The sequence below is a fragment of the Notamacropus eugenii genome, chromosome 4, assembly GCF_028372415.1.
Source record: "Notamacropus eugenii isolate mMacEug1 chromosome 4, mMacEug1.pri_v2, whole genome shotgun sequence".
NCBI classification, from domain to species: domain Eukaryota; kingdom Metazoa; phylum Chordata; class Mammalia; order Diprotodontia; family Macropodidae; genus Notamacropus; species Notamacropus eugenii.
In genome coordinates, this window is record NC_092875.1 from 260,149,547 (window position 1) to 260,176,471 (window position 26,925).

The following is a 26,925-nucleotide window of genomic DNA, read 5'->3' on the forward strand; positions in this document are numbered from 1 at the left end:
GGATGGAGACTGGGGAACGGTGTGAAAAACATATGGAATATTAATGTAATGAAATATTGTTATTTAGTTTTGATGAATGATGAACATGAAGAATTCAGAGAAAATATGGTAAAAAGTGGACTGAGAACTGAGTAGCAAAAATGCAACCAAGAGGGTACTACTCAACGTGACTATGTCAGTATCAATGAACAAACAGCTCTCTAAAAAGAAACTGAACAATTTCCTTTTATTTTCAATGAAGGAGCTGGAGAATAGATGATGAAGTATATATAGTTCCTCACTTATGACAGAGAAGTGGAGGACTTCAAAGGGCAGAACAGTACATACACTCAGATACTGTCACTGGATTGGATGTTTTTGTGTTCTAAGCGTTTAAATGTTTGCGTGATTAGCAACAGAGCCTGAATTTTTTTGTTTTTTGTTTTCACCTTTCTTTGTATTCTCAGGGCTTCTGCCTAGCACGCAGTAAGAGCTTAATAGCTGCTTGTTTACTTGAGCAAGACTGTCTTAAAGTGACGGTCATGCACATTACCTTAGGTAGCTAGAGAGATGATATGGAAGAGAGAAGGTAATCTAAAAAAATACCAATCTTTTTATCTATGCCATTTTTTTTACTATCTTTCACAAAATTTAAAGTATTATATTCCAGGTCCAAAGTTTTCTCATAAATTAAATTAAAGATAAGGAGTGTAAGAACTTGGTTGCTGCTTAGGAGGAATCCATCTTTTTTTTTTTTTTAATGGATTTTAATCCAAAGTCAATCCCTGGAAATAAGTTTGTGGTTAACTTCATGTTTCCCTTCTCCAACATTTGCTTTAAAAAATGGCACAAATCTTGAGAAAGAATAATTTGAGGCAAAAATTTGAGCTTTTCTTTTTTAATTGCAATGTGATATTGTCCTGGCATTATAAATGTAGTGTGTATTGTTTTGCACTCACTGTATGGAGAGCTAGAAATCATTTGTCTGTGGTAATCTCACATCAAAAAAGCATCATTAGATAATGATGATGCTAAGTTGTATGAAAAATATCTCCTGGACATGCTCCATTAGTTGCTAATTTTCAAACTTAAAAGTTGTATCTTAAAAAATCTCCCCTCTCCCAAACATCAAGAGACTTGTCCACATGAAAAATGTTTTGCCTACATAATGTATGTGAGGGTGTTTTGGTTTGTTGAAAATAAGATACTAATTTTTGTTGCTGTTGCTCAAGCTGAGGCAAAAATCAGACCAGATTATAATTTATATCTGCCTAATAATAAAAATAAAAAAGCATGAACAAATCTGAGAAACATATACATGCTGGATTGAATTGAATGGAAATAGGAATCTTTAACTTTGTATGTGTTTTATATCTACTTATCTGTCAGTACGCTATTTTTCGCCAATGAGAATGTAGGCTCCTTGAGAATGAGAATTAGGAAGGAAGGAAATAGGAATTTATTAAGCACCTACTTCATGTTCTTTGTTAAGTGCTTTACACATATTAGTCTCATTTGATCCTCATAACAGCACTTGTAGGTAGGTTACTTCAGAGGAAATGACTTGTCTAGGGTCACAGAGCCAGTGTTAAGTCCCTGGGGCCACATCTGAATTTAGATATTCTTGATGTCAGGTCCAGTATTCTATCTACTGTGCTATCTACCTGCTCCTATGCAAACTATTGTTTTTATCCACAGAATCTAGCAAAGTGCATGGCACAGAGTAGGTGTTTGATAAATACTTGTGGAGTGGAATTAATTATCCGTAGAATTTTATGCTCATCCATAGTATGTGACCTTTCAAAAGTGGGATTGTATGGATTAATATACTTCAAAAGATTAGCAAAGTTGTCCATACGGGTACTCACTCTACCAGCATAGATCACAACATTTTTCACCCACTGGCAGACAGTTTTTATGAGTTGCTATAGCTAAATTACATTCATCATTTGGTAGCTAGCCTTCTGGTGAGGAGCATCTTTGAACATAGCTAGGTTGGTCTTCATATACTCAGTTCATCTAATACCATGATAGTTTTACCTTGAATTCTGAGGAGAACCACTTTTTTGTGTGTCATCTTTAAGTGAAAGGTCTATAGTTAATGTAGTACAAGTCCTCTTCTGAATTGCTGGTATTATGCACTATAACTACCAGAAAAGGCCTCTCACATGTAAATAGGAGGAGGAAGGAAAGTGCCATATTTAAGAACTGTTTGAGAGGAGCATGACAAGTCTTAGAGTTGTAATCACAAAGACCTGGGTTTGAATCTTGCCCCTGATACTTCACTAGCTATGTGACTATGAGCAATTCGTTTAGCCCTCACTCACTGAACTACAGTTTCCTCATCTGTAAAATGGTGCTAATAATAACTCTAGTGCCTACTTGATAGAGTGGTTTTAAGACTTAAATTAGCTAATGCATATATAGTGTTTTGCCAACCATAAAGCACTATTTAAAAGCCAGCCTGAATCACTAATTTTCAAGGCAAGCTAAAGGGGTGGATTCTTGAAGGTGAGGATTAGGAGAATGAAAAGGAAAAAAATAAGTAGCTGTAGAAAGTCACTTAGCTTTTCTCAACCATACTTTCTTCATCTCTAAAAGAAAGCACTTAGACCACATGATTTCTTGATCACATGATCCTTTTCAGCTCTATGAGTTTGAGGAGGAAGAGGGATCCAGAATGAAACTGATGGTTTTCTTGATATTAAAAATAAGTAAAAGGAGCTATGGTGAAGAACAATACTGAATAAATTCCTGAGTGAAAATCCATTTCACTTTTTAGTAAATGTTTGTAATAAGACAATTAAATTATTTAAATTATCACCAACTTCCAAATATATGAGCTTGGAACTAGGGTGAGGCCAAAAGCTAGTAGGAGCAAGTATATGTTGGCTGAGGATATCCCTCTAGAGCAGCTTCATGACAGGATCTGCTAGCCAATAACTACACATGTATAACTATGATACCTAAGGGTAAACAGGCTATGTTCTTAGTTAGGCAGATTTCTGTTATTGTGTCATGACTTCATTCATAACTGGGAATATCACCAAAGGCAATCAAAATATATTACATTTTTAGTATTGTTTTTACATTTCCAACTACTATTGGAATTTGGGTAATAAATTTTGATCAGTGAACCTGTGCTTTTCAATTAAACTGTTCCCTGTCTCTCATATACTCTACCTGTCCTGACTAGCCTCTTACCAACTGGTCATGGACCATTTGTCATAACCAGAAGCATTATCTTTGTTGTCCTAATTATATTTAGACCTGCACATATTTTATTCACAATTATATGAAAATATGTTGACATATCTGCAGTATTTTAGTAAAAACTCTGTAGAGAGCAAGCAGAATTTCTATTACAAAATGGAATTCAAGGAATACAACTCTGACTTTATGGAATACACACATTCCTAGAAAACAATTTCATAGGAACAGCATGAGATTTTAAGTTGTTGTTAAGGGTTGTTGTTCAGCCATTTCAGTCAAGTTCCACTCTTTGTGACACTATTTTGGGGTAATCTGAGTTCAGTTCTCAGATTCAGTTCCCATTTAGTGTACAACTTGGGTGAATTGCTTAACTTCCATGAGTCTCAAATTGGTATCTATAAATTGAGGAGTTTGTGGGACTTGAACTGGATCAATTAGATTCCTTCCAGGTCTAAATTCAAAGATCCTCTGAGTCCAATTCCATTGCCTTGATTATAAGGTTTTAACTATATTCCAGTAGATGATGTTTTCAGACCCAAGGCATACAAAAAATCATACTTGAATGAAGCAGACATTTCAGAATCACTTTTTAAAGGGAAATGATTATATTTCCCTTAAAAAAGCAAAATTAATAAAGTGGTAGTGTATTGTAATAGGAAAAAAGACTGAAATTTTGAGACCTTTTCTTTCTTGTGTGTGTATGTGTATATGTGTGTGTGTGTGTGTGTGTGTGTGTTTGACAAATTCTGCCATTTATTCACTGTGTGAGCAAGAGAGTCTCTGAACTTCACATTTGAAGGCATGGGTTCCATAATTAAAAGCTATCATATAGTTATCAGAAACATTGGGATGATAAGACTTGTTCAACCAACCTCACAGTACCATCGGAAGGAAGATACTTTGTAAACTTGAAGATGCTACAGAAATGTGATTCATTAAAATAAGTAGGAGTTTCTCAAATGCTCAAATGCATCTGTAGTCTCAACCATGTGAATATTTCCTCCAATTGTGCAGGTCACAACCCATCCATAACTGCCATGACTCCTGCCATCATCCTCCCATATATTCCTCAAGGAACATGCCCACTGTTCAGGAGAACTTTCTTGCTTTCTCTTGATCAAATTATATCATATTTGTAAGGCACTTAATTAATGTTTTCTGCCTTCCTTCCTCTTTCTTTCTTTTCCTTTTCTTTTGCTTTTTCCTTCTTCCTTCCTGACATTTTAAGGACATAAATAGAGTTTTTATTTGTGCTTTAATTATCTCTTATTATCATTATATGACTAGGATATTTTCTTTATCATTCATATTTATTTGAGGGAATCATTTACAAGGTTTTCCCTTTAAATTAACTTATTTGTAACATGATGATGATGATGATGATGAAGAAGATGATGATGATGATGATGTTGTTCGTATCTAAGTCATGCAGTAGACAGAACACTGGGCCTGGCAGTCAAGAAGACCTGAATTCAAATTTGTGTACTTACTCTCCGACCATGCTTAAATCACTTACCTACATAAATGCTTATTCCCTTCCCTTTCAGTAATAATAATGATAGTGGTAATGATGATAATAATAGCAAATTTAAATGTCATTCTTTGTGCCAGACAAACAGAAGGTAAGTGATTTGCCTAGAGTTACACATGTAACCTATTCATGTCTACCATGTGCCTCTCCCTTGCCTTGTCAGTGATTCTCAATTTTAATTCTTCAGGCAGTGTATTACACCATGACTTGGAACCCTATAAGACTACAGGGGGAATGATGGCATTTAAAAGATGCATCTTTGTGTCAGTGGAAATTTGGAGTCATGGTCAAGTGGAGAAATATGGAAGCCAAAGACTAAACTAGCTTAAAATGCAAACTCATTTATGAAATTTTATAGAGATGGAAGGTACAAGATTATGAATATAATCAACTCACAAAAGTGCAAGAAGCAATAGAGGGAAAAAAGAGTTTAAAGAAATCTTGGTGAGAGATGCAACTAAGCAAAGTCATCCCAAAGGCATTTAAGGATGAATGGAAAAAATATGAAAGATGGAAAATATGAAGCATGGAAAAAAACATACTTTTTTCGCTACTTTTGTAGTCTAAATTCGTAATACAAGATGTGCTGATAGAGTCAGTTTTCTTGTGGGATGTCATACCCACTAATTGCTGGTACAGCCCAACTTCTTACCTCGGACAAATTCTCATTTACTTACTCAGTGAGCTGGATTCAATTATCATCTCCTTATATGTGAATCTCAGATCTATATATCCAGCTCTAGACTTTATTCTGAGTTCCAGTGTCATATTATAAGCTAAATATTGGATGTTTCAAACTGGATGTCCCATGGCATCTCAAACTCAACATGTCCCAAACAGAACTCTATCTTTTCTTCCAAATCCACTCTTCTTCAATGTGTCCCTATACTGTTGAGGGCAGTCTTATACTTCATGGCATCACATCTTTGATATCATCCTTGACTCCTCCTTTCTCATTCAGCTGATATATGCATTCAGTTGCCAAATCTCACCATTTAGATTTTCTACAGCATTTTCTCATATATATTCTCTTTTTCTCACTCATACAGCCACTTTACTAGTTATCACCTTTACCATCCTTATCACCTTTTCTCTAAACTATTATAATTGCCCTCTACATTGATTTCAAATTTCAGATTCTCCTCCATTCCAATCCATCCTCCGCCCAGCTGCCAAAGTGACCTTCATAAGGCATAGGAAAAGGATGACATCTCTCCTATTGAAACAAACAAACAAACAAACAAAAAACTCCAGGGGTTCCCTGTTATCACTAGAATCAAATAATCAAATATAAACTTCCTTGACATTTAAAATTCTTTACAACCTTACCACTTCCTTTCTTTCAACTCTTCTTACATATTCCTGCCCTTCACACACTCAATGGTCCAGCCATACTGGCCTATTAGCTGTTTTTCACACAGAGCATCCTATCTCCCAATTTCTGTGCCTTTGCACTGGTTGATCCCATATCTGGCATACACTGCTTCTTAGAATACCTGAATTTTTGTAAGTCTCACTTCAAATACCATCTTCTACATGAAGACTTTATTAGTTCCACCAAAAGCTATTAGATTCTCCCCCAAAGTTAACGCATAGCTACTTTGTATATACACTGTAATGTTCACTTGATAGACAACCTATGTAGCTCCTCCTCAGTATTCACCTAAATACATGTGTGTTTATGTATGTATATATGTTTGTGTCTTGGACAGAGATTGTAAATTAGATGAGTTGGATTCAGAAATAAAGCAGAAGAAAAGAACAAGTTAAACTGCCTTTGAGAAACTAAAATTAAAAGGTTATGAGGACTGGGAATATTAAAACTAAAAGCCGTGTAAGTCCCTGCCTTCAAGGAGGTTATAATAGGGGAAAATATAGAGGAAGTAGTGGCCAGAAAAAAAAATTTGCCCCCCCTCCCAAGTAATGGAGATAGTCAATGGAGGCAGAGGTGAATATGTGAATGCACCCTTCCCAATAGCAATGGAAGTACAGAAACGATAATCTGATGTCTTATTTAGTATGGTAACTCCCTCGCTGAAAATGTTTTTGCCTCTCCAAGTTGCTTTCAACAAGTACTCCTTTAGCAAATTAATCAATATGTTCAGATACCTGAAGAACTGTCATTCAGTGAAGAAGATTTAGACCTGTTCTAGATGCCATCAACATGCAGAATTAGAAACAATGGGTAGAATTTTTCAGGGGCACTTACTTTGACTTAATGTAAGAAAAATCTTCCTAAAAATTAGAACCGTCTATGTGAGGGCTCCCCTTCACCAGAGGTCTTCAAGCAGAGGCAAAATAGCCACATGGCAGGATTACTGTAGAAGGAATTCCTATTTACATATGAATTTAGCTAGACTGTTCAGGGCTCCTTCCAAATGAGAAGATCCTTAAAAGATTCAACTATGTGGAATTTACGTAATAATTTTCTACCTTATTCAAAAGTCTGGTATCATCAGAATTTGCCAGTTTGTTGAAATCAGTGAAAAACCTATATGTGACCTAAAAAACCAAGCTAATCATCCCCAATCACTTGGAATATTGCAGTTAGCATTCATAGAGCACTTTAAGGTTGGCAAAATGTTTTACAAATATTATCTCATTTGTCTCTTGCAACAATCCTATGAGGTTTTGTGGTTGTTTTTGAGTCATTTTAATCCTATCTGACTCTGTCATTGAGATTTTTCTTGGCAAAAATACTAGAACAGTTTGTCATTTCCTTCTCCAGTTTATTTTACAGATGAGGAAACTGAGGCAAACAGGGCTAAATGACTTAAACATGGTCCCACAGCTGGTAAACATCCAAGGTTAGGTTTGAATTCACAAAGCCAAGTCTTCCTGGCTTCAGGTCTGTCACTCTATGTGCCATACCGCGTAGCTGCCCTAATAAATAGGGTATGTTTTATTATTACTCCCATTTTACAGATATGAGGGAAGTGAGGCAGAGGCTGAATGACTTGCCCAGGGTTATGCACCTAGTAAATCTCTGAGGCCCTATTTGAACTCAGGTCTTCCTGACTCCAGGTGTAGTACTCCACCACCAAGCAGTCTCAGCTATTGCTACCAGTGTTTCACCTGTCTAATCCATCTTCCATGGAACTGCCAAATTGATACTCCCAAAACATAAGACATGACTGTCACTCAGCTAACCCCAAAATCTTCTTCTTGTCTCTAGGAAAACATGTAAAATCCTCAGCCTTTGTATATGCTTTGTAGTTCTTTGTGTGCCTGCTTACATCCCACAAGTAGAATGCAAGTTGCTCTAGGCAGGGACTAGCACACAGTAGGCACTTAATGAATATTTGTAGAGTTAAATTGATTTGAATTCAAGCATTTTATCAATGCATTGAAGGATTTATTTGCCCTAAAATGTCTTTGGTTACACAAAAGTTCTCAGGTTGTACCAGCACTTGATGAAGCTCTGAAAATGGTGAATGATTTTTTTATGACATGCTTTCTGAATTGTGCACTGCTTTGTTATGTTTTCATGCTGGAATATTTTTATATTTAACTCTTTGCTTCCCTAAGATAAAATAATCTTAAGACTGAAGTAATTTTTCTGGCTTTTAACATTTTACCAACATATGAGTGATAAATAATAGTAATGGCAAATGGTGTTTACTTTTATTTTTCTATGCTCAATATATCTGTGTATGTATGTATATGTATACATGGATGTATATCACCAAACATTTTTGGTCATGACTAATGTGGAAATTTATTCCACTTGATGATGCCAATTTACTACAGGGGATTCTTTTCCTTTTCTTTTTTTTTTTCCAATGAGGAAAAGGAGAGAAAATGAATGCTTAATAATTTTAAATAAATTTAAATAAGTTACTTAAAATATGTATATATGTGTATGCATATGTGCATCTATGTATATACATATACAGAAATGCGTGTGCATATATGTATGTGTATGTGTATATATATACACACATACATATCTACATACACATGTGTACTTATAGAAATGTGCATGTGTATGTGTGAGTGTGCGCATGTGAATAATTTTCCCAATAAGATTGGGAGTTAAACAAGAATGTCCATTATCACAACAATTATTCAATACTGTACTAAAAATGCTAACTATAGAAATAAGAAAAAGCAATTGAAGTAATAAAAATAATGAGGAAACAAAACTCACTCTTTGCAGATGATATGAAAGTATACTTAGAGAACCCTAGAAAATCAACCAAAAAACTAGTTGAAACAATGAATAACTAGAGCAAAGCTGCAGGATATAAAATAAACCCATATAAATCATTAGTCTTTCTATATACTGCCAATAGAACACAGCAGGAAGTGATAGCAAAAGAAATTCCATTTAAAATTACTGCAGACAATATAAAATGTTGGGAGTCTACCTGACAAGACAACCCACAGACTATCTGAATACAGTTGTTATTTCACACAAATAAAGACAGACCTAAGCAATTAAAAATATTAATTACTCATGGGTAGGTTGAGCCAATAAAATAAAACTGACAATTCTATTTATGTTAATTTACTTTTTCAGTATTATGCCAATCGAACTATCAAACGATTTTTATTAGAGTTCGAACAAAATAATTTTAAAAATTCATCTGGAACAACAAAAGGAACAAATCTGGAACAAACAAGAATATAGGGGAATAAAATTTTTAAATGTGAAGGAAAGTGGCCCAGCTGTACCAGATTTCAAACTAAATTACAAAGTGGTAATCATCAAAACAACTTGGTATTGGCTAAGAAATAGAATTGTAGTTCAGTAGAATAGATTAGGTACACAATACACCTTGACCATAGTAATCTGGTGCTTGACAAACCCAAAGACCCAAGTTTGGGGAGTAAGAACTCAAAATCTGACAAACATTTCTGGGAAAACTGCAAAGCAGTTTGGAAAAAAACAAACAAACCAGGCATAGACCAACATCTCACATCATACACCAAGATAACGTTAAAACAGGTAAGTGATTTTAGACACAAAGGGTAATATCATTACTAAATTAGGAGATCATGGAGAAATGTGCCTGTCAGATCTATGGAGAAGAGAAGAGTTTATGACCGAACAAGAAAAAGAGGGGATCATGGGAAGTAAAATGGGCAATTTTGATTATATGAAATTAAAAAGCTTTTGCATGAACAAAACAAATGCAGCCAAAATTAGAAAGACAACAGGAAACTAAGGGGGAAATTATTGCAAGTTTCTCTTATAAAGGCCTCCTTTCTCAATATATAGGAAAGAGTAAAATTTATAAAACTAAGAATCATTGCCCAATTGATAAATGGTCAAAGCATATGAAAAGGCAGTTTTCTGAAGAAGAGATCACAACTACCAATTGTCACATGAAAGAATGCCTAAATCACTACTGATTAGAGTAATACAAATTAAAACAACGTTGAGATACCATCTCAGACCTATCAGAGTAGCTAACTGGCAGAAAAGGAAAAGGACAAATGTTGGCAGTGATGTGAAAAAACTGAAACAATAGCACATTGTTAGTAGAGCTGTAGACTGGTCCAACCATTTGAGAAGACCATTTGGAACTACGTCCAAAGGACACCAAAAGTGTGCATACACTTTGTCCTAAGAACACTACTACTAGTTTTGGATCTTAAAGATATCAGAGAAAAGTGAAAAGGACCTATTTGTACAAAAATATTTATAGCAGCTTTTTGTGGTGGCAAAGAATTGAAAATTGATGGGATGGCTGAGCAACTTATGATATATGATTGTGATGGAATAATATTATGCTATAGAAAATGAAGAGCAGAACAGTTTCAGAAAAAAAAAAAACCTGGGAAGACTTCTATGAACTGAAGCAAATTGAAAACCAAGGAAACATTGTTCACAGTAATAGAAACATTGTAAAGATGATCAACTTTGAAACTTATGATCCAAGACAATTCCAAAGAACCCATGACAAAAATGTTATCCACCTTCAGAAAGAGAACTGGTGAACTCTGAATGTAGACTGAAGACTATTTTTTTATTTACTGATTTTTCTTTTTTGTGTCTTATGTTTTGCAACCTGGCTAATATGGAAACGTTTTGCATTATCACATGTATAATCGATATCAAATTGCTTGGCTTCTCAAGAAGTGAGAAGAAATGAGAAGAAGAGAATTTGGAACTCAAAATTTTTAAAAATGAGTATTGCACTTTTACATGTAATTAGGAAATATTTGCTGAAATAAATAAAATATTTTTTAAAATGTATGTAGTCTCTCTTCTCCAGGGCTGCCTGATTCAGTCATGCTCCTCCCTGAGACTTTTTTTTGTTTTTAATTTTTCAACATTCATTTCCACAGGATTTTGAATTCCAAATTTTCTCCCCATTTCTCCACTCTCTCCACCCCAAGGCACAATGCATTCTGATTACCCCTTCCTCCAATTTGCCCTCCTTTCTGTCACACCTTTCCCTTCCCTTATCTCCATCTCCTCTATTTTCTTGCAGGGCAAGATAGATTTCTATACCCCCTTACCTGTATTTCTTATTTTTCAGTTGCATGTAAAAACAATTTTTAACATTTGTTTTAAAAACTTTGAGTTTTAACTTCTCTCCCTTCCTCCCCACCCATCCTCACTGAGAAGGCAAGCAATTCAATATAGGTTATTCATGCATAGTTATGCAAAATAGTTCCATAAAAGTCATGTTGTGAAAGACTACCTGTATTTCCTTCCATCCTATCCTGCCTCCCATTTATTCTATTCTCTGTTTTGACCTTGTCCCTCCTCAAAAGTGTTTACTTCTAATTACCCCCTCCTCCCATTTGCCCTCCCTTCTGTCATCCCTCCACATCTCACTTATCCTCTTCTCCTCTACTTTCCTATAGTGTAAGAGATTTTCATAGCAAATTGAGTGTGCATGTTATTCCCTCCTTATGCCAAATGTGATGAGTAAGCTTCCCTTTTTCCCTTTCACATCCCATTTCCCCTTCATTGAAAAGCTTTTTCTTGCCTCTTATATGAGAGATAATTTGCCCCATTCCATTTCTCCCTTTCTCCTCCCAATATATTCCTCTCTCACTCATTAATTTTACTTTTTTAGATTTCATCCCTTCCTATTCAGCTCATCCAGTCTATATGTATATAATCTCTCCAACTACTCTAATACTGAGAAAAATCCCAAGATTTACAAATATTATCTTTCCATGTAGGAGTGTAAATAGTTCAACTTTAGTAAGTCCCTTATGATTTCTCTTTCTTGTTTACCTTTTCATGTTTATTTTGATTCTTGTGTTTGAAAGTCAAATTTTCTATTCACCTCTGGTCTTTTCATCAAGAATGCTTGAAAGTTCTCTGTTTAATTGAATGACCATTTTTTCCCCTAAAAGTATAATACTCAGCTTTGCTGGGTAGGTGATTCATGGTTTTAATCCTAGTTCCTTTGACTTCTGGAATATGATATTCTAAGACCTTTGATACCTTAATGCAGAAGCTGCTAGATCTTGTGTTATCCTGATTATATTTCCACAATACTCAAATTGTTTCTTTCTGGCTACTTGCAATATTTTCTCCTTGACCTGGGAACTCTGGAATTTGACTACAATATTCCTTGGAGTTTTTCTTTTCAGATCTCTTTCAGTAGGTAATCAGTGGAGTCCTTCAATATTTATTTTACCCTCTGGTTCCAGAATATCAGGGCAATTTTCCTTGATAATTTCATGGAAGATGATGTCTAGGCTCTTTTTTTGATCATAGCTTTCAGGTAGTCCTATAATTTTTAAATCATATCTCCTGGATCAATTTTCCAGGTCAGTTGTTTTTCCAATGAGATATTTCACATTGTCTACTATTTTTTCATTCTTTTGGTTTTGTTTTATAATTTCTTGATTTTTCATAAAGCCATTAGCTTCTACCTGTTCCATTCTAATCTTTAAGGAATTATTTTCTTCAGTGAGATTTTGGATCCCCTTTTCCCATCTGGCCAATTCTGCTTTTTAGGGCATTCTTCTCCTCATTGGCTTTTTGGATCTCTTTTGCCATTTGGGTTAGTCTATTTTTTAAAGTGTTAGTTGCTTCAGCATTTTTTGGGTCTCCTTTAGCAAGCAGTTGACTTGTTTTTCATGATTTTCTTGCATAACTCTCATTTTTCTTCTCACTTTTTGTTCTACTCTCTTATGTGATTTTCAAAATCCTTTCTGAGCTCTTCCATGGTCTGAGAACAATCCATATTTTTCTTGGAGGCTTTGGATGAAGGAGCTTTGACTTTATTTTCTTTTGTTTGCATGTTTTGGTCTTCCTTGTCACCATCTTTTTCTGGATTCCTTTCCCCCAGCCATTTACTTGACTTTTGAGTTCTTTGTCAAGGTAGTTCTCTGCTTCCAGTAGGGGTGGGGGGTGTACTGTTAGCTGCTCAATCCCCCCACAATCTATGGGCCTAGAGCTCCAGAAACAGTGACTGCAGCTGCCCCTGCTGCTGCTGTGTTTGCTGTGGTTTCCTCTGCTGCCTCCCCCTTTGCCACCCCGGGGATAGGGCCGGACCACCTCACTCTCCTGCACAGTTTCCACAGGCTTTTCCACTGACTTTCCAATTTATTCTCAGTGTTTTGGGGTCATGAAGTCTGGAAACCACCACAGGTGCAAGAGATTCAGTCTCCCCAAGGCCTGCTCAGGTCCTGTCTATGCACTCACAGCCCACACTGGACTGTGCTCTACTCCCAGCCTGGTGCAATAGACACTTTCCCATGACCTTCCAGGCTGTCTTGGGCTGGAGATTTGTTTCTCCTCATCATTCTGTGAGTTCTGCAGCACCAGAATTTGTTTAGAGACATTTTTTACAGGTATTTAGTTGGGCTTGGTGGGAGTGCTCTAGAAAATTTATGCTATTCCTCCGCCATCTTGGCTCCCCCCCCCTCTAGTCTTAAAGGCATCTCTGGTCATGTGGTAGGATCCAGATGATTCTAAATTATTTTCTAACAGGAGGCTATGACCACCTGTATCTTGCTTTGGATGAGTGGCCAAACTTCTGTGGGAATTTGTCAAAACCATGACTAAAATCTAGAGAATGTTGTAAAGAATCACAGCATTGCCAAGCAGTAGATTTACTCTCACTGCCTTTTTAAAAAATCTCCTGCAAGTTTAGATATACGTCATTCTTTCAAAACATTGAAAGTAGTCAAATATTTCTGTTTTCACATGACTAATAGAGGAGATATACATCCACACACATTTTCTTGAATTTTAATTTTTGTTCTATTGCCCAATTATGATGGTTATATTATTTTTGGGGTGCCATGACAAGGAAAGGGTTTGTTTATTGAATTATTTTCATAATAACTTTTAATGAACAAACAATAGAAAGATACCACCTTTTAGAAGTTTCCTCTCATTAACATTATGTAGTTCTAAACCATTTTTGCTGGAAAATTTTAGCTGCATATAGGTCCACATTTTTAATTTCAGTATAGACATCAGAACATCATATTATCATTTCACTTAAACATCTATAACATCTCATTCATAACTTTAGCGCCATTGATGTGTTCTACAATTTCTTTTTCCTTTTCCTCCCATTTTGGTGAAGAGACAAAGATATCACTCTAAAAATTTACCAGAACTGGGTTTTTATCTGCTGTAATTATGTCTTGCTTTCATTTCTCTGTTTAGTCTTCTAGACTTTATGAAATATTATTTTTTCTTTCTAAATGATTTTAATATTATTTCTGGATGAGCATACTGGTTGACAACTTTAAAAATTAAGTCTTGTAAGCACAGAATTAAAATAAATATATTTTAGATCACCTGGTCTCCTGCTCTCATCTTGTCCCCACTTAGGAGTCAAGGTGATGAGAGGAAGACTAAGGCTGGATTTTAAGCCAGAGAAACTGTATTTGAATCCTAGCTCAGCTACTTCTTGTTGGTGGTCATTCTTCATTTTTTCAAAGAGACTCAATGACACCTGACTCATGCATGAAATTTATTTAAGTGGGGCAGAGTTGCACAAGGTTATCAGCCTCACTCTCTCTCCCAGAGTCATTGAAGTCCAGAGGCAAAAACAAAAGGCAAGACTGGTGATGGCCCAGGATGCCGTGAATGACCTTGGTGTCTTTGATATCTGATCTAGTTCTAAGTATCCAGAGTGCCTGTTTCAGTCACCTTCATGGCTGTTGGGACACATTGTTCTCATCTGCCTATCCTACAGGCAAAGTCTTCAAATGCTTGGGCTAGACAGCCCCCTAATTCACCAGTGGGTTGGACACCTTACTGTGTGAAGATAGTCAAGTACCTTAAACTCTAAGATCTTCATTTTCCTCATCTGGAAAATGAGGAAGCTAGTCTAGATAGCTTCTGACATCCTTTCCATTTCGATATCTATTATTCTATAATCTCTTTCACTTCTATGATCCCATGATGATATGAATGCATCCAATGCGGTGAAGCTCACTCATTAACGAGTTAACTATTTCAATTATTAAAAAGTTCTTTACCTTGAGGTGAAATCTGCCTTCGGCCACTTTTCAGAAATTTGAAGATAGCAATCATTTCTCCATTCACTCCTTCACTTTAAACATTGCTCGGTTGCCTCAGTAATCCTTTGACTTTTTTCTAGATCTTTTACTACCCTGGTTGACCTACAGTAAACCTAGACACACTATAGTTTGCCAATGAACCATTCATAACTGGACACAGTTTTAGAATCTGAATTTGAGGTGCTGGTCAATGGGCATTTGAAAGTGCAAGGCTGCATCACAGAAGTAAGGACAGGACTATGAATATGGATTTGGCAATCATTGGTGCTCCAAAGTGTAGGAATGAGAAAGGGAAAGCATATATAGACAGACACAAAGAAAGGCAAGGAGAGAGCTTTGAGGGAACATGGACATTCAAAGGTCATGAAGGGCATCCAGTGAAGTAGACAGCAATGGAGTCGTGAGAATCACAAGGAAGAATCAAGAGTGTGTGGTGTCTTTGAAGCCAAAGGAGGAGAGACCATCCAGTAGGAAGGAATGTTTCAAAAGAGAGGTCAAGGAGGAAGAGGGGGGAAAACAAATTGGAACTTAGGAGGTCAATTGTGATCTTTGAAGGAAGAGCTTTAGTAGACAGGACAGAAGCATTATTGAAAGGGATTGTGACTATAATGTGTACTGAGGATGTGGGAACATTCTGTATAGAGAGCTTTTTAAAATAAATTTAAGAAAGAGGAAGGGTGTAATGGATTTGAGGCTGGATTGGACAGAAAGGCTTAAGGAAGGCTTTTTTTTAATTCTGAAGATGCCTAAGTAGTCAAATGTAAGGAGATCAGGTAGAACCAGGAGAAAGAAACTCAAGATACACATGAGAGAGATGACTATTGCAGTTAGTTCATTTTAATAAACATGTTTTAGGTAAACATTTATTATTCATTAATTTCCTAGAGAAGCTACAAAAGAATGTAATTAAAGGTTCAAATAGAGTTGCATTAGTGAGAAATAGGAATACTCTTCTTCCATAAGCAAAACAAGAGAGTGGGCAATGATGAGAATGGGTAATGTTGAGAAGTCTTGAGTAATGGAGAAAGCGAAATGAGGGAGTTCACTCCTGAAGTTCATTTCTTTACGAGTGTGTGTGTGCATGTGCATGTGTGTGTTTGTGTGTGAAGGACTGAGAGAATGATTCTTCAGATATGTTAGGCTGCAGAAGGAGTATGGTATGGTGAGAAAAGCACCTCAATTGGAGTGAGAGGACCCAACTTCAAACTCCAGCTCTGCCACTTGTTTCTTATGTCACCTTGGATAAGTTCCTTGTAATCTATGGGTCTGTAATTGCAAAGGAATTTGAAGATCTTCCCTGCCCCTTCATAGGTCCATGTGACCTGTTTTGAGCTCAAGCCTAGACCACAGCTTAAGTCACTGGAGTTCATGGTGGGAGGAGCTTCCCAAACTGGTAGAGCAGGAAGAGTGCAGGAAGGGAGAGTGAGTTGGAATTCAGAGCAGAGCAGCTAATTTGAGTGAGAGAGGGAGTGATTTTGCCTAAGGGAAGCTTGGTTGTGAGGTGGCCTGATGGAGGGAAGGCTTGGAGATGTCTGTGCTCCCTGCATTGATAATGTGTATAGACTTCTTTGTTACTAGGCTTTCTGGTGTTTGAATAAATGTCTTGGTTTCATCTTTGAGAAAGAGGGTTTATGGTTTGCTCTGGAAGTATGCATGCATATCTATAGCACCTGCTGTGGGTATCATATTGGCACTATAGGGTCTCAGTTTTCTCACCTGTAAAATGAGAGAGTTGAATTAAATCATCTCAAATAGCCAATTCTAAACCAATAATTCAAAAAATCCCTGACGACTCTGAGACTCTATGATTCTGAATTAAAAGTTTCAGAATTCAGTTTGGATAAAATAATGTGAATTGATTCTTCACAACTGCCACTCACTCAGTGAGTGAGTTAACAACTGTTTTCTGATATTCTTATTAACAGCTAGAGATTATTAGGCAAATGACATGTTTCCCTTTTATGCTATTTGTATTATCTGGTGAAATTTTTACTATACTGGTAACACTTCTCTCCCCTGGCCCTTAACCATTTACTAGATATGTAACCTGGTTGTATACTACAATGTGACCTTCAGTTGCCAAATCTATAAAATGGAAATGATATCATTCCCTACAAGATGATCATTGGAGCTCCTTTCTAGATCTACAGTGTTTATTTTCTTAAAAAATTATTGGTGATTAAAGGTTATCTATCTATACAGTGCTTACCTAGCACAGTGTTAAGCATATAGTGAGTGCTTGGCAAGTGGGTTATTGCCTTACTATCTGTCTAAACTCTCATGTCTGTTTATCTATCTCCCTATTTTAAAATATGTACCTGTCAATAAATAATCAATAAGCAATAAGTACCTATGTCTGTATTTTATAATATACACATATATAACGAACATTCAATAATTTGCTCAAACCTATGTCATTATTTATTTTAGAATGGAATTCAGCACAGCAACTTTCCCTATCACAGTTTTAGTATATCATAGCTTGGCATAAAAAATTAAATGGACATTTTGAGGGGAGTTTTGCAGAAGCTGCAGATAACATGTAAAGGCCAGCAGGCAGCACAAAAAAGTTTAGAAACTCAGAAACACATATAATATCGTATAATATCAACATATTCTATCTTTTAACACCATAATAATTCAATTTCTTTTCTGGTATGCAGGGAGGGCTAAAAAAATTTATGTGAATTTTCCAGATTGTGGTGATGCTGCACCCCTAATCCCTACAATGTTGAAGGGATAACTGTATAAGGAAGACTCAAGAACCTCTAATTACTGGGGTAGCATAGCCCAATGTCACGAAGTATGTAAGCAATGTTGCTTACAGGTGCTATTGAAATATTCTCTTTCCTGGCATGTAAAGTAAATATTTATTAAGAACTTCCGAGTGCTATACTAAACAAATAAAGGACACTATATCAACTCATGAATCAAAATGCTCTATATTTTCTCTGAAATAGAGGTTTGCTAACAAAAGACTACCTATTAAAACCATATTAGAACCCAAATAGATGACTGCTTCCATTTGGACTCTACCCCTGTAGAGTCTAATTTCCTTTGTTCTGGACAAAATTTCCTGACACCTTCTGCACAATCTAACCAAACCTATCAAACCAAAGATAGGAGTAGAGGCCAAAAGCCTATACTGATATAATAAAGATAGGAAATGTTTATTTTTTTACATTAAAAAATCCAAACTGAATCAGATAGATTAAAATCCAAAGCATTTGCATGAGAGAGAAGAAAGTGATCAATTCATCCTCCGAGTAAATTCCTAAATTCATGAACTCCATCTTGATAAAATGCTACTTTTACCAATGCTTCAGCACTTTACCTCTGGTTAAATGGATGATTTTTCCATTCCTGACTCTCCTAGTGTTTTCTGTCAAGCATAACAATGAGCCATTTTAAGCAAGTTATAAAAGGGACATCATATTGATGCATCATGGAATTAGAATTAAGTCCATAGAAGATAGTCAAAAATATCCTTTACCAGTGTTCTAGTTCTTATTGCCAGATGTTGCCATTACTTAATTACAAGGAATTCATATTTATAATTTCTTTTTTCATAGAATTTGTATAAAAGGGAACATTTTATGGAGGAAAAAAGGTTTTCCTTTAAATAGAGTATATAAACTAGCAGATGTCATAAGTTACCTGTATATTCATAAACAGCTCTTAAAATGCTAATATATACATGCATACATATATACATTATGTATATTCAAGCTATCATAACTTGGGGCTTCAAATGTGATACATACGATTTCCATGCCACTCATACTTGTCAGTATTCATGAACTCAAGCCCGAATTTGTTCAGCTGTTTTTAATTTACTTACTAGGAGGTAACTAAATCATTCCTAAAGTTTTTTTGAATTTAATATTAAAGTCCAAAATTACTTACCAGATTTAATCAAGCCCACAATTTTTGCACATTATTTTTTAAAAGGAGTACATATTTGCCAAAATACAGCTCAAAGATATTAACTTTGCATTTCAGAGAAATATATCTTCAATTTTTTTAATGTTTTTCCATTAGTTTTACTTTTATTTGAATTTTAATTCCCTAATAGAACCCAGTAGACTATATATGAATAGGTCCTTTTGGTGGTTTTGACTCTTATAGAAAGTCTTGAAAAGTCCCAGGGAGAATCAAATTTAAATCAACTCTAAATATTTTGGCTAAAGTAATATCCTAAAAGTCACTGATCATATATACTGGATGAATATCAAAGCATAAGAAAAATATATTTAGTCTCTGTGTAGCAAATTATCATAAGTTATGATACTGAAATCTGTTATGTTAAACAAAGAATCTTAAAAATAGAATGTATTTTTAAATGGGTAGCTTTTTATTTTTAAACTTGTATCATGAATATTATGGTATCTGGAAATATCACTTATGATTTGAGATGATCAAAATTAATTTATCAGCCTACACAGTAGATATCATCAAAGAATAGTCCATATTCATGCTCTTTATACTGAATAGTTATCAAGAAAACACATATTGCAACTTAAAAATAAAAAGGCAACTTAAGTTATGCAGAATTATTCAGTATACTCCTGTCTGCATCTGGAAATCCCTGTTTGAACTGTATTCCAAATTCCTTATTTCTACATAAAATCATCTCTAATCCTTACCTTGAGGGTATACTCTCTGTACGAAAAGCAGTATTTTGAAAAATTAAGAGCTAAATAAATACCTGCCATGACAAACATAAGAACAGGCTTAAAAAATAATTTAGGACAGCTGCATGACAGCAACAGAGCTAATTTAAATACATGTGTGTATATATAGATATAACTATATATACATACACATAAGAACGTATGTATACATCAAATATATTTATAACAATATGTTCCAAATTTTATAAGAAATATGTCCAATCTCTCTCTCTTTCTCTCTCCAAAGTATGCATGGTATATGAGTTAACTTACTGAATTCATCCTTCATGCAATTCCACTTTATTAAAGAGGTGAAAAATTTATAAAACTCTGATGGGATATGGCTTTAATGCTTCATCACACTACCCATCATTTGCTTTTCAATCTAGATCAGAATCATCTTTCCTACTTCCCTGAAATCACCTACCTCCACAAGTATTACTCTACAAATATTCCCATGAGCTCTTTGCTGGGTCAGTTCCAGCTCACACTTGCTAAAGAGGGTTTGCAGTCTGAAGTACTCCAGCAATGCATCATGCATCCTTTCTAGCAGCAGAAGGATCTAAAGGGAAGAAGGAGAAAAAAAAACAAGTCAGAGTAGGAGAGGAAATTAATGGCAGTGTTCAAGAAGAATGATGGAGGGAAATATAGAAAGCAGTCAATAGCCCATTCTGCACTGTACGGACCTGACAGGAATTTCACAGTCTCTTGATTTTTCAGCCCACTCATGTGCATTCATCAGAAACCAGTCACATCTGGCTGCCAGGATGGGGGGTTAATTTTCTCTAAATGCCTCAGCAGTTTTGTTCTAGCTGAGGCAAACTCTGTGACTGCAAAGCTGATGAGTAAAATATTTCTCCTTCACCCAGTTTAACTCAAAACCGATAGCCTCGGGACATATTGAACCTTTCTCCAAAAAAAATAATCTTTTGAAGCTCTTTGAATGGCACATCAGGTCAAGCCAAAGTTTAAAATGCAAGTTTAAGACTTTGATGGACACCATTGCTTCTTTTTTCCCCTTGTAAAGCTTATCATAGCTTGGCAATGTGTGCTGCAGAGCATGACAAAACTAAAGAGAATTAACTTAGCCATCAACTGCTGAGGGAGAACAATAACAGGAAAGAAATTTCCAGAGAGAACTCCCTATTAATCTACCTAGCTATAACCATGTGACATGAAAACATCGAATTGCACTAAACTACGGAAGATGCAGCTCTCGACATTTTTCCTACTAGATTTATACCTAAGGAAAAAAGAAACCTTCAGTGCTAGATATTTTGTACAAAAGAAAGAGTTCTAATAAAAAATAACAATAAGATCAGTTACGTATGCAGTGTGAAAAACTCACATTTTTCCTTGAATAAGTAGCAAGACAATGGCATACAACATTGTTAAGACAATTTTTTTCAGTTGTTTTCACCATTTTAAAAAGGTTTGTGGTTGGGACAAAAATTGCCTCTGAGAGAACATATGCTGGGAAACAAAGCATTTTCATCAGAATGAAATATTCTGGTTGTTGGAAAGATATGAATATAAAAATACAAAGGTTCAATCCAGTATGCTCTAGTAAATGAAGAAAATCTTTAGATTTGGTGGTTCATCACAAGAATAAGCCTATGCTAGTTTTTCCTAGTGAAAACAAAGACAATAGCAAAGATACCACAGATTTTCCCACATATTTAATGCAATATATCATTAGAAAAGTAATTCTTCTTATATTTTTTCCCAGCAACATCACTATTCTTTCTCTAGCATTGAAATGCTTGGTAATACCTTTAACTAGGAAACTATGTATAATGCCATGGAAAGAGCATGGACTGACCATGAGGACATGTATCTATTAATCCCAACTGTCCCTTTAATTAGCTGGGCAACTTGGTTCTGCCAGTGCATATATGCTTCTTTCAACTTTATTTCCTAACTCATAAATGAGAGATTTCAATTCAACAAAAGCATGCCTTATGTGTCTATTGTGTGCAAAGAAACATTGTGGTTGGGGTCTAGGTATATACAAGAAAGTGAAAAACCTTTTGTAGCTGACATCTTAATAGGTTTTGAGTGAAATTATCTTTAAAGTCTCTTCCAGCTTTAATAATTGATGGTCAAAACACACTGAGAGCTCTCTTCCACACTCCCACCACCTCATCCCCAACAACGGCAACAATTATTTTTTTTTTAATTCTGTTACAGAATGTTAGGACCTCACAAAAAACTACTGTACTGTAATGAGGCAAACTGAACAAGGATCAAGTTCTTACAGCATGCTTGAATTTGCCCTTCCTAGTGGGTTGTGCTAGGTAATGGACTGGGTTAGGCACAGTATTTGCAGTTATTGCTTGTTTGGCTCCAATCAAACATTGGGAATTCTGGAAGATTCTTTCCAGGAATGCATGACTCGGGGACTGCTACTAGGTGATAACAAAACAACTTCTCATTGTCTGGGGAAGTGGAAGAGCTGATAACTTAGAAGGTGCTGATCTAGAATTGAATTCAACACAAAACGGATGACTTTTGGGGGAGACAATTCCTCAATTATTTTTCCCCTGGAGACAAGTGAAGCAAGAACCACTGTTATCTATTAAGTGGATAGAAAGGTGGCTGTCCTATTGGGATGGAAATTCTCAAGAAACCATGTGAATCTGGGAGATGTGTCATAGTTATCAGTGATCATGTTGGTCTCCAGTTCAACAGCAGAATTTGCCATAGTGGTAGTGGTAGAAAACAAAGACAGATGTATATGGAAATATAGGAACCTAAGGATGGCAATTAGGGTAGACAAACTTACCAACTTATGGGTTCAACGGAGTCATTTATCCTCAGAGCCCAGCAGAGGACTGAAGCTAAAGGGAAACTTCATAAGGATTCCACAAAGAGAGAAGAAAATTCCTAAGGCCCAAAGTTTGGAAGTACATTTTGACCCCATATATTCTGTATAATTTGTTCCTTAAGTTGGAACCAACTCTACATGGGAACTTTGTATATGGAAGAGGAAAGTGCCCTAGTTTGCAGGGGTGTTACAATTTCTACACTGACAAGAGCACATTATCAAAAACAGATCTGTGAAAATATCAAAGATCATAAATGTATTAAAGAGACACTTTTTAAAGGATATATACTGTCAGACTAATTTAATTTACTTCTTCAATAGGATATTAAAGCACTTTGGGCAAAGTAAATTAATAGACGTCATGGATTCTTAAGTCAAAAGCTGTATTCAGTCTATATGACATTCACTAAGAGACTTGGAAAATATAGCTTATTGAGATGAGAGAGCTCAAGAAACCATATGAATATGGAAGATAAGTCAGAAACGTCAGAGGTCCCACTGGCTACCAGAGACAACAGCAGTCTGCCAGAGTAGTAGTGGTAGTGGTAATCATTATTTAGGTTCAAATTACCAATTATGATTTAGTCATTAACGGTATTACCACTCATTAAAAAATATGAAATTTTAGAGGTTGTTCTAAAGTAATCAATCGCACCTTTGGAAGTGTGACATAGTTCATGGGAGTTGTTGGTCCTGTACCTATTGCACAGAGTAAATATAAAATAAGACTCTGGCCAAACCTAAACACATGTGTGTATGTGTACATGGGTGCGTTTTAGAACAAAATCATATTTATGTTTTATTATACACATGTATTTCCCATTACAGTGTTATCTATTCACTCTGAGAGTAATTTCCTACAATAAAGAATTTTTCAAAAGAAGAAAAAAAATAATTCAACAAAACTAACACATTGAAAAAGATGGATAATACATGAAGAGTCTCACATTCATGGACCTGTGCATCTGCAAGGTGTGAGCAACTGTCTTCTCATCTCTCTCCTTTGGTGCCACCCTTAGTTATAACAATTGCCTAGTGCTCACTTTCAGTTGATTTCTTATTGTTATTCTTTACATATAAATGGAATTATAATATATTTATATACATATATGTATACATAAAATAGACATTGATGTAGTCAATGTGTGTATTTTTTTAGTGGTTCTGCTTACTTCATGTTCCATCAATTTACCTATTTTTTACCTATGTGTTAATTTACATTAATCACATTCATTTTGTTCTTACAATACAGTAATATATTCTTGAAGGACCATTAATTTAGCCAGTTGCCCGTCAATGGACATCACCAATTCTTTGCTGCTATGAATATTTTGGTATTTATAAGGCCTTTCTTTTCATCAGTAACTTCTTTCAGGTAAACCACGTAGTCTCTGAGTCAAAGGCTAAGTTTACTGTCTTTATATCATTGCAAATGATATTGTAGGACATTTGAAGAAATTCACAGTTCCACCAATTATGCAGGTGTACCGTTTTTCTGCATTCCTTCCAGTACTAAATATTTTCATATTTTTTACCTTGACAAACATGCTGGACATGAGGTGAAGTCTAGCATTTTTTGATTTTCATTTCTCTCATTTTTAATAATTTGGAGAATTTCTTCATTTATTTTTAATAGTTTATAAGAGAACCAGCTATTTGTTCATATCCTTTGACTAATAATCTATTAAGGAAGGTTTTTTGTCTTAGATATTTGTTACTGGTCTATGTATCATGGATATTAGAACTTTGGAACTGATATTCAGTAGAAATATTTTTTTCACAGTTGACTTTTTTTTATCTTAGTTGAATTTTGTTCATGAAAAATCTTTAAAATTTATATATTCAGAATTATATCTTTTACCTTTGCAAACACTTCTGTCTCTTGTTTAATAATTCTCCCTGTACTCATGATTATGAATGGTATATGATTTGATTATTCTCTAAATTTTATGGTATAATCTTTAACATTTAAGCCATGTAGCTCCTTTGAATTTGTTGTGGAATTTCACAGGAGGTGTTGGTCTAAATTTAATTTATGTCAGGCTGATTTCTAGTTTTCTCAGGGATTTCTATCAAGAAAGTTCTATTCTAGGTAATATTCGGTTTTCAATATTGTTTAACACTGGGTTATTAAATTCAATTATTTCTGATTCTGCCCTTTAGCCAGCATCAAATTAGTGTAATAATTGCTACCTTTATTATATAGTTTGAGGTCTGGAAGTGTTATTTCTCCTTTATTCCTGTCTTTTTTATTGTTTTCCTTGATGTTCCAGATTTTGAGTTCCTCAAAATGGAGTTTGCTATTTTTTTTGGTCTAGCTTTGTTAAATATTCCTTTGGTAGTTTGATTGGAATAGGACCAAATTTGTAAATTAACTTCAGTAATTTTTTCATAATTTTAACATGTCCTAGCCAAAAGTCCTGTGTATGCCTCCAGTTATTTAAGTTGTTCATTATTTCTTCAAGGAACAATCTGCAGTTCATCTATAAGGGTACTAAGTATGCTTTGCAAGATTGGCTCCCAAATGCCTGAACAAATCCCATTTGATAATCTTTCAGCATTTTTAAGATTTGGAAATAATAATAAACATGGTAGATTGGGAATTATTTACCATTTTCTTTTAAAAGATTTTCTTTTAAAAATGGCATGTATTTCTTTTTTATTTACTATACAAATTAACTATTTATTTGCTCTATCTATCTATCTATCTATCTATCTATCTATCTATCTATCTATCTATCATAAGTGGCTTCCATTTCAGACACTTGGCTTCTCCCTTCAGTTTGTTTTAAGTCTATCTTGTTTGCATCCAAAATTGTATAATGTGGCAGATGGTTTTATATGTTAAAAATCTGATAGGATCATAGATCTCGTATGGAAGGGACCTTAGAACCATCTAGTTCAACTCTCTCATTTTTATGAGTAAAGAAACTGTGACCCAGGTAGATTAATTGGGGTATCCAAGTTCACACAGGTAGTAGATCTCACCATCACTCACGAATGCTCCACTCCCACAGTAAGAAACTAACTTTTCCCTATGTAACCACAGCCTCCCATCATTTCATCTCTCTATGTTTTAATCCATACTACACCTGTACCTCTGGGATTTTATAGCATTCCTGTCTCTCCAATCTCCTCCTACCTATCTATACTTTCTTCTAAACTTCTTTCCTGCCTCATCACCTACATTGTGACTCATAACTCTACATGTTCCCCTAAGGGTTTTGTCCCGGGCCCTCTTTCTTCTCCCTCTCTACACTCTTTTTCTTTTAACTTCACTACCTCCCAAGCGCTTAACTGTGACTCCTAGAGCTTCCACTCTCTCAGCAGAGCTTCAGTCCCACATTACCAATTTCCTATTGGACATTTCAGAATAAATGTCCTGAAGATACTTTGAACTCAAACTCAGTTGAAAAATATAAAAAATATAAAAACAAACTCAGTTGAAAGTTAAATTCATTATGCTCCCTCCTAAGCCAAGCTTCCCTATTTCTGCTGAAGATGCCACCATCCTTCTACTTTCTCAGTTGCATAATCTTGGCATTTTCCTGGACTCTTCTCTCTCAGCCTACATATATAATCAGTGGCCAAATTTTGTCACTTTGACTTTAACCTTTCTCACATATAATTTCTTCTCTCGACTCACACAGATGCCAACCTAGTTCATGCCCTCATTACCTTTTGTATAGATTATTGCAACAATCTCCTAATTGGTCTCCCTGCTTCAAATCTCACTACTTTCTAGTCTGTATTATGCATTGCTATCAAAATGATTTTTATTGCGTATACATCTTAACATGTCATTCCCCTATTCAAACATCCTTAGCGATTTCCTATTGGCACTAACAAAATGTGAATCACTATGTTTAGGTTTTAAGCCTTCTGTATCCCGACTCTCATTTCACTTATTCAGTTTCTTTGGACATTACCCCCACTCTCCTACATGCTTGGAACCAGGCATACTTGCCTTCTCTCTTTTTCTCACTGTTAAAAGAAGCTCAAAAAGGAAGGCCCTAAATGAAAGTCTGATTCCAGATTACAAAAGTGTTTGTTGTCTGAGAAGAGCTTGCAAAAGAAAACTTTTAAGGCAGCAAAGAGGGAGTGAGAGTTCTCAGCTGCTCAAGGGGAGTAGAAAAGGGGTGAAATAGTTTCTAGAGGCTTTCAGGCAGAGAGGAGAGTTATGAAAAAAACTAAGCTCACTTGTCTTTCCTTTCTTTCCTCAAACACACTGGTGATATTTC

The 26,925-nt window shown here is 35.4% G+C and overlaps 1 protein-coding gene across 1 annotated transcript in view; it reads right to left on the bottom strand.

Annotated features, from left to right (window-relative positions):
* The window catches only part of CCDC178 (coiled-coil domain containing 178), a 622,621-nt gene that overhangs the window by 44,542 nt on the left and 551,154 nt on the right, over positions 1 to 26,925 (bottom strand). Inside the window, exon 21 of the mRNA XM_072604506.1 lies at positions 20,285 to 20,419. Coding sequence (XP_072460607.1) covers positions 20,285 to 20,419 — 135 coding nt within the window. The remainder of the gene's footprint in view (positions 1 to 20,284; positions 20,420 to 26,925) is intronic.